The sequence below is a fragment of the Drosophila nasuta genome, chromosome 4, assembly GCF_023558535.2.
Source record: "Drosophila nasuta strain 15112-1781.00 chromosome 4, ASM2355853v1, whole genome shotgun sequence".
Classification (NCBI taxonomy): domain Eukaryota; kingdom Metazoa; phylum Arthropoda; class Insecta; order Diptera; family Drosophilidae; genus Drosophila; species Drosophila nasuta.
The window spans coordinates 401,679-417,748 of record NC_083458.1 but is presented as its reverse complement, the minus strand read 5'-3'; the positions used below and the strand labels follow the sequence as shown (position 1 = coordinate 417,748).

Below are 16,070 nucleotides of genomic sequence, written 5' to 3'. Positions count from 1 at the left end.
CTCTAAGCTTTACCTGTATTTGTTGTGGTTACTGCAGAGTTGTTTCCATAAACTCCGTGTTGAGGTGGTTGCTGATGAGCTGCAGCCGGGTTGCAGGCTGTATTTCGTGGGTGAGCCGCATAGGGAGATCCCAGTGATAATGGATCATGAAACATATATGGGTAGCTATCCCTTTGTTGTAAACACGACGATGTCATGGAACTTAACGACGACGTCATTGAACTGAAAGCACAAGCAATATTATTGGTTTATTTATAGTAAATGTAAGTATTGTTGAATTGTATAATTTTAAACTTTGCCATTTAAGCAAAACTTGTGTCAACTGGAAATGGTCGATACATTAATGTATGACAGTCTGTCGTTTGAGTTATATCTCAGAGCTACAACTTCTATAATCGCAATCCATAGGGTACACGTATTAGAACGTACAGCATTAGAACTTGGTGCCCCCATGAAATGTGTGTAACAGGTAGAATGGGACCCAATAAAGTATAAACATATATTCTTGATTAGCGTCAACAGCCGAGACGATATAGTCATGTCCGTCTGTCCGTATGAACACCTAGACCTCAGAAAATATAAGATATAGAGCTATGGATCCCGATTTTTGGTACATACAATAATAACTACAGTGCTTATTATTCGTGCAATATTCCTGATTTGCTTGTGATCAGATAAAAAATGTTGGAAGTTATTTAAGAAATAATTTATAATATATAAAATATAGCCTTCAGTACAATTCTTGTTATTTTGCGGTATTTTTACTTGGTATACTTTAAGAATGGTACCTTACTGCTTTCACTGTCTTGACTGTAGCCATGTTTTACTGTATCTGTTCCTAATAAAACATAGTGGGTTTGTGCGATACAAGATATGGAATGACCTAGTACTATTGACTAATGCATTATGCATTCTAATTTGTTTTGATATTCAACTTTCCAGCTAATTTACTTCGTTACTATAAAGGATATTAGAGGGACTTACTTGTAATTCTCAGCCATAGTTGCGATGGGTTGCGGGATAGACGAGTACATTGTGTTGAAACCAGTGTTGATCGGCAAACGGGGGGCAACTGCTTGCAGGGGCGGGCTTTCCGAGTTGGGATGCGCAGAACTAACATCTCCACCATGAATCTAGGCACAGATAACAATGTATGGTATATTCGTATAATGTAATACTAATGTACATACTGTTGGACCATTCGATGTTTCAGTTACGTTAGTGCTGCTACTGTTACCGGGATGGACGGAGGAAGCTCCTTCTGGACCAGCCGAGCTCACAACGCCGGACGTAGGATTGCTTGACGCTGCTGCACTATTAGGCACAGAGCCTCCTCCGATGGTATTATTGGTGCTTGTGCGTCCGTTGCCAGCGCCTCCATTATCACCAGAACGTCTTTGACTGCGTAGTTTTTCTTCCCTTCGCCATTTGGCCCGTCGATTTGAGAACCAAACCTAGAAGATCAGTAAATTGATAAATAATGATTATTTGTAACTATTGCAACCCAAAATACCTTTAGAGATATGATTACCAAAATTTAAAATGAGTTTCATTATATAAGCTAATAAAACAATATAATTTTTTTCTACCTGGTATCTGCCAAAAAAAACTCATTGTGGGTTTTAAAAGTTTCGATCATAAAAATGTTCTTTAAGCAAGATTCCGGTCAAAAAATGTTCTCAAAACTGGATATCAATTTAATAAAAACATATTACTATAGAATTATAAATTATTCTTTTTAAATTGATTGAAACAAGTTTCAAGTTTTCGAATTTTTTTATTGTTCCAATAAAAATTTGAAAGCACGAAATTGTAATCCTTAATTAATCCACTTCATTCTTAACATTAAGACTGGTATAGTCGGTGTATTAGCTCAGTAATTAGAGATGTCATAAATTAGTCTGTATAAAGTCGAAGATCCAGCGTTCAGACACAAGTCGATTCATAAAACAATAAATAAAAAACGTATAACTAAATATAAGTAATGTTAATTAATGAACACAATAGAAAAAAATAGTTGCGCTTGTTTTCTTAAAGTTGGAACATCAGAATGTTTAGTTTCGGGGCAATATTTTGTAATAGTTTCTATGCTAAAAGAGTTCAAAAGTAATCCAAAAAAGTAATCCTGACGAATACGAGTAGAAATAACAGTTGGTGTTTCAATACGATTTTCACATGAAGGATGCAATATTAATAAACACTCAAGTGTCACAATTTGCTTTGTCGAGTCGCGGTTCCAATCAGCCTAGACATGTAATAAATAAACTAAAGCTGCCAATTGAAAGAAAACCGTTGAAGAGTGGGTCATACAGCCTTGTTGCTGAAAAAGGGTGAATAAGGATTACAATATTTGTTATGCTTTCATATTTTCGTGACATTTATTACGGCTATACATTGTGGGTTGTTTCGGACAGCTTTGAAACTGTTTGCTGTTTGCTGTTGGCAGCCCCGGATGAACTTCATGTGAAAATCACGAGTAGTTTCAAGTGTTTTTACAGTCAAATTGTTTTTATTCACTTATACAGAATAATCGTAAGCTCAATAATGAACGATGAAGGCACAAAGGAACGTATTATTAATGAAATAGGGTGAAGGGTGTATTCTGAGGGTTGACATTGACTTGACTTGACTTTCAACTCGCATAGCTATAACACTCCCGTTGTACGTACCAAAGCAATGACAAAACGGTTACAACATGAGAGCCCTCCCAGGATTTTAATCCTGTAATTGTTTATTTCATTTTTTGTATTTAACTATAAACGGTATACAACTTAAAGGCAAATATTAAATGCCCGAATAAAAAATAAATAAATGAAGCTAAAACCAAATATAATTAAACAAAAATAAGTGACAAACCTGAATACGTGCCTCTGGCAAACCAATTTTTTCTGCAAGCCGCTCCCGTGCAAAAACATCTGGATAATGCGTCCTTTCAAACTCTATAAACGATGTTGCAATTCAACAAAAAAAAAATTGTCGCAAGCAATTATTATATGATAAATACAAAGAGTGCAATAAGAATAAAAAGGAATATATAACCAACCTTTTTCGAGGCTATCTATTTGTTCATTAGTAAACGATGTTCGATTTCTTTGCAGTTTACGTTTTAATCGTAGCCTCATTTGTGAATCCTCATCTCCAGATGAATTATGCTCTGAATTGCAGTCTGATTCACTTTCATGTGAATTCGGGTGAGATATATCGCCGGGGTACAAATCTAGGAATGAAAAGACACATTCAGGATTCAATTTACTCCAGTCAAGTGTGTAGAACGAAGTGCTCATTTTACTGACTGACCACCAGTCAATGCCCCAAAATACAGTATAAATGGTAGATATATACTATTCTATTAAAAGCTATTTAAGCATACAATATCATACAAAATAGTTCTAAATAATAGAGCAGATCAACTGATCACCCACTTAAAATGTTTCTTAATTAACTATCGCGCTTCAATTCAATTAAAAATTTTATGAACGAACTATGACTTACTCCTGGTTGGTAGACTGATTTAGTGATTGAACTGAGCTGAAATTTGTACGAATTCCAATTAAAATCTTCGGAAAACTATCAGTCTTAGTTTAGTTAGTTTAAAATGTTATACTTTTCAAATTATGCATGAGCATTACAATCTGGCAAAAAAAAAGTAGGAAAACAACAAAAGCAAAGCAGTGCGGTATTATTCTTAAAATATATCAAATGTACCGGATGTACCAATGCCATTGCCATATAAATTTCTTGTAATTTGTATCTGGTCGCAACCAATTTTGCAGTGAAAACGTATAGGTATTAATGCAAAAATATAGTTTTGAAACTCGGTTTTTTCGCTTTTCAAAGGGCAGAAGTGGGTAAACATCTAATTCTAGTTCTTTATCTTTTATAGTTTATATAGCTATTTATATGTATGAATTATTTTTTGCCTAAAGTTAAAGTATCCTACGGGTAAGTGTTATAAAAAAATTGCAAATGTATGTTCATTGCTGAATAGCAAATTATAGTAAGTCTCAATAAGTTTGTTTGCGCATGAAAAATGAAGAATAGGACACAAAATCAAAATCTATATGAATGAATCTGGATCCGCATCTACTCAAAACAAGTAAGAAAGTTACAGTCGAGTGTGCTCGACTATGAGATACCCGCTACCCATTTTGAATAAAAGGAAAATGTTGCGGTATTATTTTTAAAATATACCGAAAATACTACAAAAAATACTAAAAATATACCGAGCGGTATATTTGGTATATCGATATGGTACCTCATTCAAAATATACCATAGACGGCAGATTGTCGGATAAAGCAACTCAGACCCCCAGTAAGAAGGCGTTTTTGCCCATACAAAAGTATTTATTTAATACCTTCCACAATTTTTATCTGATCGCAATCAAATTTTCAGGAATCACAACTACTATAGTTGTTATTGTATATACCAAAATTCCAGCTCTAGCTTTAAAATAACGCTTGCCATTCGATTTTTTTGATTTGCGGGGGCGGAAGGGGGCGTGGCAAAAATTTGAAACAATTTGATCTGCGTGCAAACATAACAAATGCTGTCGAAAAAATTATAGCTCTAACTTTTATAGTCTCTGAGATCTAGGTGTTCATACGGACAGACGGACAGACACACAGACACACAGACGGACATGGCTAGATCGTCTCGGCTGTTGACGCTGATCAAGAATATATATACTTTATAGGGTCGGAGATGCCTCCTTCTACCTGTTACATACATTTCCTGCCGGCACAAAGTTATAATACCCTTCTACCCTATGGGTAGCGGGTATAAAAAGTCTATTTATTGACCGATTGGGTTTCTGACCGAAGTGGAAAAAGAACACATATCGATCCAATAACTCAATCATTGAACAACTTTTTCATTTAAGTAACGCGAGCTAAATTCTGAGAAATATGGAGTATATAATTGCTAGTTATTGAAGGGCTTAGCGGTGCTTTGACTACTAAACTATTGCATTATATGAAATTAAGTTTGTGCCACTGAAAAAGTTTTTTTTTTTTTAATTTTTCGATTTATAAGATATGTGCAGATGTAATGGCAATGCTTAATTTGTTTCGATCTTTAGATTTCGATTATTTTTAAAAGTCAGTAGAATTTAAAAGCATTATATATATTACTTTTTCTTATCCTTACGGAACATTTACCCACAATAATGCTTCTCGCACTACAAAGAAATATTGCAATAATACTAATGGGTAAGGGTAGAATACAATTTGCGTCCAAGTGGTTGCAGATTGAAAGAGCAGGGAGCTGTGTAAAAGGACATATGTCAACCTTATTTATCGGTACAAATATAAATACAAACAATTGAAAGTTGGCTAAATTACGTTCCTCAATTAGATATAATGGCAAATAACAAATGACCAACAAATTAACTACATGTTCTTCCTCGTGTTTGATCATCTGTGACAAAATGTTTCGAAATGCCGCCATCACTTACAACTGTTAAGGGTTGATTTCTTTTATATATTTGTGTTTGATATTGAATTTTTACTGTTGCTTGAAGGAAATCTTAACACTATCGGTCGAGAGGGCTAGAACGTGAGACACTTGCTGTCCATTCTTAGAGAATTACACATTAGAAGGGCATAGGCCCAATCAGGTAAATTTACAGAAACGGTTGTACTTGATACGTTGTTTTGAGAAAATGTAGTTTAAAAGTTAATACCGCAATATCCTTGAGCAGTATGATATTCATTCTTAAAGTAATCTTTTTATTAACTTTTTATTTTGGTCTATCAGTATTATTATGACGTTTTTTTCTCTTAACAAATCTAGAGAAAATACTAACTAGTGCCTAGTTACTAGATTGGGATGAAGATATACTAATTCTGTACCAGTAAAATTTAAGTGGACACATTTAAATGGATACGAGAACTTAAAAAAAAAATGATTAGAGGATTTGGTTGCATTCGGCTTTATAAAGATAAATTTTGTCCAAAAAACTACGGGAATAAACAAATTGTGTACAAATAAAGATTTAGCTATAGAACTTTGAGATCTAGATTTTGTGAAGGTAGGAGGGGATGTCCATATCATCTAGACAGCTGATGCAGACAATAATATATATATATTTTTTTTAATTGCAAATCTTTTTTATAAGTGTTAAAGGGGTTAATTATTATTGATGCTGATTATATATATAATACATCGTTGGGTTGGAGAAAGACTTTTGATGTATGTATATTTCAACAAACTTAACAGGCTTTTACATTTTTTACCAGCTACCATTAAGTAGGCATATACATATATAATATGAACAAATGAATAAAAAAAATAAAAATTTTTAAATAAATAAGAATTTTAAAATAAATAATAAATAAGAATTTTATGTTTCAACCTAAAATTCATATTTTAAGTTTGTTCTTAAAATCTTAAATCAAGATTAAGATTAAGAAACTCTTGTCGGTTCGTATATAAAAAATGAGAGTGTTATAATTGTAAACTAAAATTAAAAAAAAATAAATAATACACATAAATGTGTAAAAAAATATATATATTAAGATTTTTCTATTCTTGAAAAAAGATTATAATCTTGAATTTCAAGATTGGGCAGGAATAAACCGTCTTGGTTTATACAAACAATCTTGATTCAAGATTTTATTCTTATCATAGTTTTAGCACTTTTTTCTTTCTGTGTACAAATCAGATGATAGTTAAAAATTCTTTGTAAGCTTACCGCGTTTTTGCACTTCATCTCGGGAAATTTGGCCAGATAGATTGGCTGGAACTGCCGTGGGTGTTGGTGGAAGAGCCAAATGTGCCGTTGTAGTATTACCAGGATACCAGGCCCAACCACCAGATTGTCCATTAAACATTCGCAGCTTTTCATAGACAGACTCATTTTGTTGTTGCGCTTGCTGTTCCTTCTGAGAAGCTAAATTACGCAACACTCTATTAATAGACGACACCTGTAATTAAAGCAAATGCATATTTACATGCACACTTATTTATATACATACATACTTATAGAAAGAAAAAACGAAGTTTGTTTGAACTGCAGTATTTATAAAGATGACCAGACTACTAGGAAATATTGTTTCATTTCAACCCTCAATTTTTGATGACTAACAACTCGGTCTCATTGGCTGTGCATAGTCAACCAATCACGTACTTTCATGCACGAGAGCGGGATAGACATACATGCGACGGCACAAGCACAGCATCTGATTCGTTTACACTTAAGAGGTAACAACAGCCGCTGAGCAACTAAGGCTATCGTGCTTACAGATCCTGTACAGATTCTTAAAAAAAAAACATAAAAATGTGAATCTTTAATAAATTCAAAACAATAAAAAAAAGTTACTATAAATGTGACTAATTAATCTTTAGAAGTACACTGTTTTTAATAATGAAGGCCAAATGACCCTAAAATAATTATAGCAGATACCCTTATGGTATTATTATTTAGTACTAGTAGGAAAATTACATATGATATGCATGACTTAATAAACTTTACAACAAATTAGAAGACAATTCTTTTGTTTTTGGCAGTAAATTAAGTTTGAGCATTCTTCGTGTGCGTTTAATAACTGCAGAAATCAGAGAAATAAAAAATGAGTGCCTGCCGGTACAAAGTCTGTGTGTATAAATACCCATAGGGTAGGAGTGTTTTATAACTTTGTGCCTCTAATAAAAGTATTGAACAGAGAGAGAAGGAATCTTCGACCGTTTATATACTCTTGATTAGCGTCAACAAGCGAGACGATATAGCCTTGTGCGTCTGTCCGTCTGTGTGTCTGTCCGTCTGTCCGCATGAACACTTCGATCTCAGAAACTATCATAGATAGAGATCTAATTTTTTTACGATAGCACTTATTTGCACGCATATTGATACAAAGCTAGAGTCAAGTCTTGGTACATACAGTAAAAACTATAGTCTTTATGATTCTTGAAAATTTGGTTGCGATCAGATAAAGAATAAGTAACTAAGTAAGCAGTATAAAAATTTGGTATATTTTAAGAATAATACCGCCCTTTTTTGCTCTTATTCAAAATAGGTAGAGGGTACCTCAGTCAAGCCCACTCGTCTGCACCTACTTTCTTACCAATAATCCGAAGGACCGTCGCCATTTTTGCTAATTGCTTAATTTAAAAAAATACTCACTTTTTTCCGAATGAAAAGTGGCTAAATAAACAAAACCATAAGCCACCTGCTGAATTAAGGAAAATACTTTGTCTATGTGGAAAAAATATTCACAATAAAAAAATTGCCGCATGGATCTATCACAATAAATACTATACTTCTTTTCTAGTTTTTAAATTTTAAATAAAAGACACAAAAAAGCAAAAAGCTTGCTCTGCAACTTTTTGACTGTTAAAGAAATTTTTTTGGTCTGGTGGAAACTGTTTTGGCAATGCTCATGTGCATTAACTTTTGTTCTCATAACTAAATGGATGTCGAAAGAAAATTCACTTCATAATTTGTAATTTATTAATGTTAATTAAAACACAAACGGTCTCACCTCCATGTCCAAGGCTCCGATTTAGCTTGACATTATTGCAAGCCTTTGATGTCTTTTGATCTTTTCATGTATGAATAAAAATCAGTCAAACAGTGCAACAACAACAACGGACCGCAACAAGAACAAGAAAAACAACAAAAACATTGAAGCATAAAGAGAAAAACGACAACTCCAATGCTTTAAGTCACGTGGCAACACTTAATGTCGAAAGTGCTGTTTTTCATGTTTTGTTAATGGCAATGACTACGCTCTTTTCAACATTTAACAGAAAAATTGTAGGAATATGTGTTAGCATGTTTTTATGTACGTAGTACGTACACATACTTTCATACATACATATGTACATACATATATAATTTATAATTAGACGCGATTCTTTACGACTTAGAGTATTTGAAACCATGTTCACCACCTTAAAATAATAAAATTCCCACAAAGCAACAAATTTAGCAAATATAAATTGTGATTTATAAAGATGAGTTACAGAAAAACATAGCTAAATAACTACGAAGAGTGAATTTTTGAATAGTTTTGATCCAATTTTTTAAATTAAAATGTAGTTAAATAAATAAATAAATAATAATTAACATAAAAAATAAAGAATATGGTTGGGCCCACTTAATTTTCATTCCCGGCAGTAGGAATTCCAACATTTAATAGGAAGAAACAAAAACAAGTAAGTAAGTTACAGTCGAGTGTGCTCGACTGTGAGATACCCGCTACCCATTTTTAATAAAGGCAATATATTTTGCGGTATTTTAAAGTATTTTACAGTGAGATACAGTGTTTCATACGGACAAACAGACAGACGGACATGGCTCGTCTCGGCTGTTGACGCTGATCAAGAATATATATACTTTATAGGGTCGGAGATGCCTTCTTCTACCTGTCACATACATTTCCTGTCGGCACAAAGTTATTATACCCTTCTATCCTATGGGTTTAAAAATTGTAAGCCTCTGTAGTATTGCCTCTGTCCATACCAGTGGTGTCATTTTTTTCTAAGCAAAAAAAGCTGGATCAGCGAAAACAGAAAGCTAAAAAAAGCGGAATTCCAGAGAAAAAAGTTAGGAAAAAATGGTATATGTTTTTCATTTATAAACCCTCAGTTCAATACGTATAATTATATAAAATTATATAAAATATAATTGGTAATTCTCTGACAGATGTCACGTGCCACCATCTTTACAGTGAAAAAAACATAAACTGAAAAGGTTATTCTTAAGGCTTTGGATGAGCACAATATTTAGAGCTAAGATTGATTTTAGGAACTTGTTCTGTTTTAAGATAAAATATATACATATGTAAATTCATTCATTCATTTCATTTTTTTGGTTTGCAATTATCAGATAAGAAAATAAAACAGAAAAAAAAATTCCAAAACCATTCGTAGCTTGAAAACTTCCTTTGGCATCGTCAATTTGTTTTAGCGCAAGCGAATTTCACAATGTTAGTTATGCAAATCGCTCCAATTTAGGTGCAAACTTTTGAGGGAAGTTATTTGATACAATTAAATATCGATATTTTGTCGATAGAAATATATTTTTAACATTTCAGCTGTTAAATTCAATTTAAACATCACTAAAACTTGAGTAAAAGTTAACTAAAGAAAAAGGTGCTTAACTTTGGTCAAAAAGCCAGAATTCCCGCTGCCCGCTGTTTTCATATTTTTCCCGCAATCACACTTCAAAAAAATCCAAATCTGACGGGAAAAAAGCGGATATGACACCACTGGTCCATACAGACAGACTGACATGGCTATACCGTCTCAGCTGTAGTCGGTGATGTATAGGGTCCGAGAAATACAGAACGGTTTCACTAAAAATATTCTCTTGAATAGTGAGCAGTAATGATACATAGTTATTGCTACTTGATTTTCGTGATGCTAGAAGTGGTGCTCAATAGTCTCTAAGATATCGCTTTTCCTGGATATACACTGGCGTGATGGCGATACTGGCGATATGAATATGAATATCGTGTATATCGATATGAATAGGCTGACAGAAAAGAGGAGGAAAAGAGAAGCTAAATTTTGATAATTAAAATACAATTCAATATTATTTATTCACATTCCTTTGATTCTTCTCTTGCCCTTTGGTTCCATGTAGCAGAAATACCATTTTGCGTCTAATGGAATATACATATGTGAGTAGTAAAATGCAGGTCAGTGGCGACAAAGGTATGCAAATTATTTCTGTGCACGTTGAGGTATGTTTGATACCGTCCATTTGTGGCTATATTATTTCTATTCTTTTTGGTTTTACAATATATACACATACACATATTTACAATATATTCTAGATCATTGGTAGAGTTCACAAAGATTTAGGCATTAGGTTAGATTTCGATATTCAAAAGGGACCTACTTTCATGTAGTTCGGTCTTTATGGCAGGATTAAGTGATGTTCAAGTATTTATTTACCTGACCGAGATACGAAGTGGTTGTGTTTGAATGTGTATCTGCTATTCTAATCCATTTTTAAGGGTAATGACATGTTCGTTTTTGAAATTCACTTATTCTGTTTTTACATCGCATGCCTCATACTACTTTCTGTTAGCCTGGAGTGATAAATATCTATTGCCTTGTTTCAATTACAAAAACTTGTTTTTCGAAAATATTTATAATGAACATAAACAAAATCTTGATCTCGCTATCTGGATTATTAATTATAACCGCTACCCATAGGGTAGAAGGGTATTTTAACTTTGTGCCTGCAAAAAATGTATGTGACCGCCAGAAGGAGTCATTACCGACCCATAAACTATATATATTCTTCTTCTAACTATATATATTCTATTCAAGACAATGGCCATGTCCGTCTAGTTCAGGAATCATAAATACTGTAGTTATTATGTACTAAAAATAGATTATAGTTTCAAAAAAACTTTTGCAGTTCTTGAAGTATTATTTAACAGAAGATATGATTTATTTTTTATACAACATATGTAGGTCAGAAACATCGTTTCGTAAAAACTGCAACTGATTATACCGCTACCCATAGGGTAACAGATAGAAGGAGGCATTTCCGACCATATAACGATATATATATTCTTGATCAGCGTCAACAGCCAAGACGATCTAGCCATGTGCGTCTGCCTGTCTGTCCGCATGAACACCTAGATCTCAGAGACTATAAGAGATAGCTATAATTTTTTTCGACAGCATTTGTTATGTTTGCACGCAGATCAAGTGTGTTTCAAATCGTCAAAAATCGAATAACAAGAGTAATTTTAAAGCTAGAGCTAGAATTTTGATATATAGTCTCTGAGATCTAAGTATTCATACGGACAGACGGACAGACAGACAGACATGGATAAATCGTCTCGGCTGTTGACATTCATCAAGAATATATATACTTTATAGGGTCGGAGATGCCTCCTTTTACCTGTTACGTACATTTCCTGCCGTCACAAAGTTATAATACCCATCTACCCTATGGGTAACGGGTATAAAAAATATAGTAGTTTCAAAATTCTAATGACCTATTTAAGATAGAGTGAGAGTGTTGAGAAACCTAAAAGTTGGAGTATGATTCAACTTCGTTAACTATGTTTCCCATTTAAGAAGGTCAGAATTTGAATTTTGAAAAGCTCTTATGTAATAATTTCATATATGTTTGTACATATATACATATGTATAGTGAGATAGAAAACATACCCGCATATTCAAATTAACTAGTTAAAAATTGTGAAAGCTTTGGTTACGTAAGCCCTATGCCCTTAATGGTATTGGAAAATATGTTTATTTTTAATTGAAGTATTGGGGAAAACTGAGCAAAATTTTTTTTGGTTTTTTTTTAATGGCTTAAATTTATATAAAGAGCAAATAATAACCTCTTGTAGTCGGAAATTCTTGACATGTGTTTCTTTGTTTTTTGTTGAAAAGATGATATTAAAAATAACAAAATTATATCGCGTACTTACACTTGGAATATTATCACTATTGCAAACTTGTTCCGATAGCAGTCGATCTCGTATTTCCCATGCAAATATGCTTGGACATTCTCGTTTATAATCGGCAATTTTTTGTACGACCGGCGTTGTGGCTACTCGTGGTTTTGAACCACCTATCGCTCGAGGTTTTATTGATCCGGTTTCGTAATATCTACAAATTGAGTTATATGTATATACATGTTTATATTTAAATTAAATTCACTTAAAAATATTTTTATCAAAGATGTGTTTCATTCATATTCATATTAATATTAATTACATATTGTATTATTTCTAAATATATCAGACAAAATCTAAATTTAGAGTGGAGCTATATACCCAACGCCTAGTTAGGCAAGTCATCCCCAATAAATTAAATATAAATTATTGATCAGGAGGTCGGCTACAAAAATGTGGTTCTGTCTATCCAATATGCATGGTGGTCGTTCGAGTTGTTTAGAATTAGGTCAAAGGAAAACAAGTAAGAAAACTACAGTCGAGTGTACTCGACTGTGAGATACCCGCTACCCATTTTGAATAAAAGCAATATATTTTGCGGTATTTTTCTCAAAATATACCAAATATACTGCAAAAATACTAAAAAAATATACCAAATGGTATATGTGGTATATCGATATAACACCGCATTAAAAATATACCATAGACGGCACAATATACCAGATTTTCGGCCAAAGCAACTTTAATAACTTCGACAATTTCTATCCGATCGCAACCAAAATTGTAGGAATCATAACTACTAATAGTTATTACTGTATATACCAAAAGCTTTAAAATTACGCTTGTTATTTGATTTTTTTGATTTGTAGGGACGGAAGGGGGCGTGGAAAAAATTTGAAACAAACTTATACATAGCTCTATCTCTTATAGTCTCTGAGATCTAGGTGTTCATACGGAGAGACGGACAGACACACAGACGGACATACAGACATGGCTATATCGTCTCGGCTGTTGACGCTGATCAAGAATATATATACTTTATAGGGTCGGAGATGCCTCCTTCTACCTGTTACATACATTTCCTGCCGGCACAAAGTTATAATACCCTTCTACCCTATGGGTAGCGGGTATAAACATAAATAATGAACAGAAATTTTAATTTTTCGAGATATATACATATGTATATATATCAATTTTTACCAGTGAAGTCACACTTACGTACACGAAAAATGATAGAATTATCGAGTTCTTCTTTGTTTTAATTCATAAATATCTTATGTTCACCATTTGGAACCTTTAAAAAACATTTCTTTTAGAATCATTCTTATTTTCTGCAATTTTGATTTCCAATTCGACTTGGACTGACGTTTCTTTAAATTTGTAAAGTAAATGCATAGTAAGTACAAAATACATTAATGAAAACCAACAGCCTCAGCAACCGACATGATGTCGTCTATCTGTTTGCCATTCTGTCGTCCGCTAAAATTTGCTTTTATTAAAATAAGTAGGGTTTATTTTACAGTCGAGAGCACTCTATTGCTGCTTTCTTACTTGTTAAAAATTATTTCTGTTATTTAATATTGTTTTATTATTTTCAACAGGAATAATTGTATCTATATATGAAGGAAAGAAATAAAATTTAAAATGGTACATGTTGGAAAATTTGTTCTCGTCCTGATAATAATTTTGCCTCGCTTTAATTGAAAACAGCATAAATATTTGGCACGCTCTGAAATTATACTGAAATATCTACATATGTTTCCAAAGTTGTCTGAACTGACGAGCCGACGCACAGGGCAAACGGTAAATGCAAATTTCATCGAACAATCGTTATAATAATACAAATGAAATTATGCAAAGAAAATATTTAGGTTATAGAGGTGAAAACGCTATAGGTATCTAGCCATGCCTTTCTGTTGGTCCGTCCGTATAATACACTGGATCTCAGAGACTATAGAGAGATAAGAGATAAAGCTTTAAGTTTTTATCGACAGCATTTGGTATGCTTGCACTCAGATCAAGTTTTGTAGCAAGCGTCATTTTGAAGGTAGAGCGGCGATTTTTTGTATGGGTTGATAATCTATATCAATATCAATATAATTTAAAATTAATACCGCACTGTTGGGATTTATTCACAACGCGTATCGGGTATGTCACACCTTTCTTTTCTTTTCTTTTTTTTTTTTTTTTTTAAACCAACCCATTTAAATCAGCATGAAAAAACATTGTTTTCGGAATAAATTAGGCTCCTAATAATTTTCTGTCGTGGCAATGTTATTTGTTTGTTTATGTGTTAAAAGTATTTCAAATATAGTCAAAACCCTCTTGAACGGACACTTAACGTTAGGACAATTAAGTTCATCCGAGGCAATTGTGTGCTCATATCCGTCTAATGGAGTGCAAGGAAGTTTGAATTTAAATTCCCCTTTTTTCTATTTATTAAAGCAACTACTTATAAGAGTTAATATGTATACATTAAACCAAAAAGGACCGGTTTCTCGATATCTAGTTAAAGCGATTGCTGCTTAATTTAAGTTGAAGAAATCACCTCGGTCGGACCTACTACCCATATTTTGAGAATACAAATATGTTTCATAATTAGATAAATTTAAAATAAAATGTTTAGATGAAACTCCTAAGCAATACTCTAGTGTATATTTGTTCAACAATAACTTTTGTTATTAGTGTATTTATTTTTACTGATTCTACTAAACAAAGTCCGTCGCTTTACGTTGAATAGATAAGGAATGTTTTTATGGTGTTGACCGCGCTCAATGTTGATATTCAAGATGGCATGTAAACATTTATTTTACTTGTTTATAGACTGAGTAATTTCAAAACAGTTATTTATTATTATTTATACAAATTTATTTACTTGTAATCTCACCTGCCTAAAATTTTACTAACACATCCGTTGGACACTTGCAGTATACGCGAAATATCACATGGTCGCGCACCAGAGTGTGCCAATTCTACAATTTTTTGACGGGTAGAATCTGGGAGGGGTCGGCCGTTTACGTAAACGCCACCAAGCTGATTAATGCCACTGTGACCCGCTGTGGAGCAGCCGAATAATGCACTTTGACCAACCCCTACTCCAACGCCCACGGATGAGTGGGGATGGCCATGAATGATGTGTTCCGTAGTTAACATCATTTCGTCGCGTTATTAGTATTAAGAACAACTGGGCTTTAGCTATCCTTTGAATTACCGAATCAATATATAGTATTTAATTTGTCAAACACGTCGAAATTAGTTGTTGACTAGTTTTTATTCACTGATTCTGATGCGTAAGGCTTGTTGTTTTCGTTGTGTGTGCTATTCCTTTAGAGTATTTAAATGCTAAACTTCATAATATTTCTGATTCCAATCGGCGGGTTTGTTATCATATTTATAGTTGTAATAAGATACTTTAAAATATATTAATTTTTTGTACCAATAGGCATAAACTTATGTTTCATGTTTGCACTTGAATATTTATTTCGGTTCTATTCGATTTGAAACGAGCACTTCGAAAGAATTTATAGTATAATACTTATTGAGTATGCAAATTGGTCCCGATCTGCCGATGGGCAGCCAGCTACCCGGCGGCAAACGCCACGGATTGCGAGACCAGTCACTTCACTTTGATTGCTCAAAATGCTAAAATAAGCAAAAACTTGCGGCGGCGGAGTTGCTGTGTCCTAAACGAAATTGCTGAC

General features: G+C 33.3%; 1 protein-coding gene across 2 annotated transcripts in view; it reads right to left on the bottom strand.

Moving 5' to 3' along the window:
• The window catches only part of LOC132794944 (paired box protein Pax-6), a 16,545-nt gene extending 475 nt beyond the window's left edge, over positions 1 to 16,070 (bottom strand). The window contains exons 1-8 of one of the 2 annotated variants that reach the window (XM_060805269.1): positions 15,257 to 16,070; positions 12,403 to 12,583; positions 6,693 to 6,924; positions 3,044 to 3,217; positions 2,869 to 2,939; positions 1,191 to 1,454; positions 985 to 1,133; positions 14 to 222 (exon numbers count right to left, since the gene is read on the bottom strand). In XM_060805269.1, the coding sequence (XP_060661252.1) occupies positions 14 to 222; positions 985 to 1,133; positions 1,191 to 1,454; positions 2,869 to 2,939; positions 3,044 to 3,217; positions 6,693 to 6,924; positions 12,403 to 12,583; positions 15,257 to 15,525 (1,549 nt within the window). In that variant the 5' untranslated portion in view covers positions 15,526 to 16,070. Of the gene's footprint in view, positions 1 to 13; positions 223 to 984; positions 1,134 to 1,190; positions 1,455 to 2,856; positions 2,940 to 3,043; positions 3,218 to 6,692; positions 6,925 to 12,402; positions 12,584 to 15,256 lie in introns of both variants that reach the window. The other variant, XM_060805268.1, reaches the window with a different exon arrangement.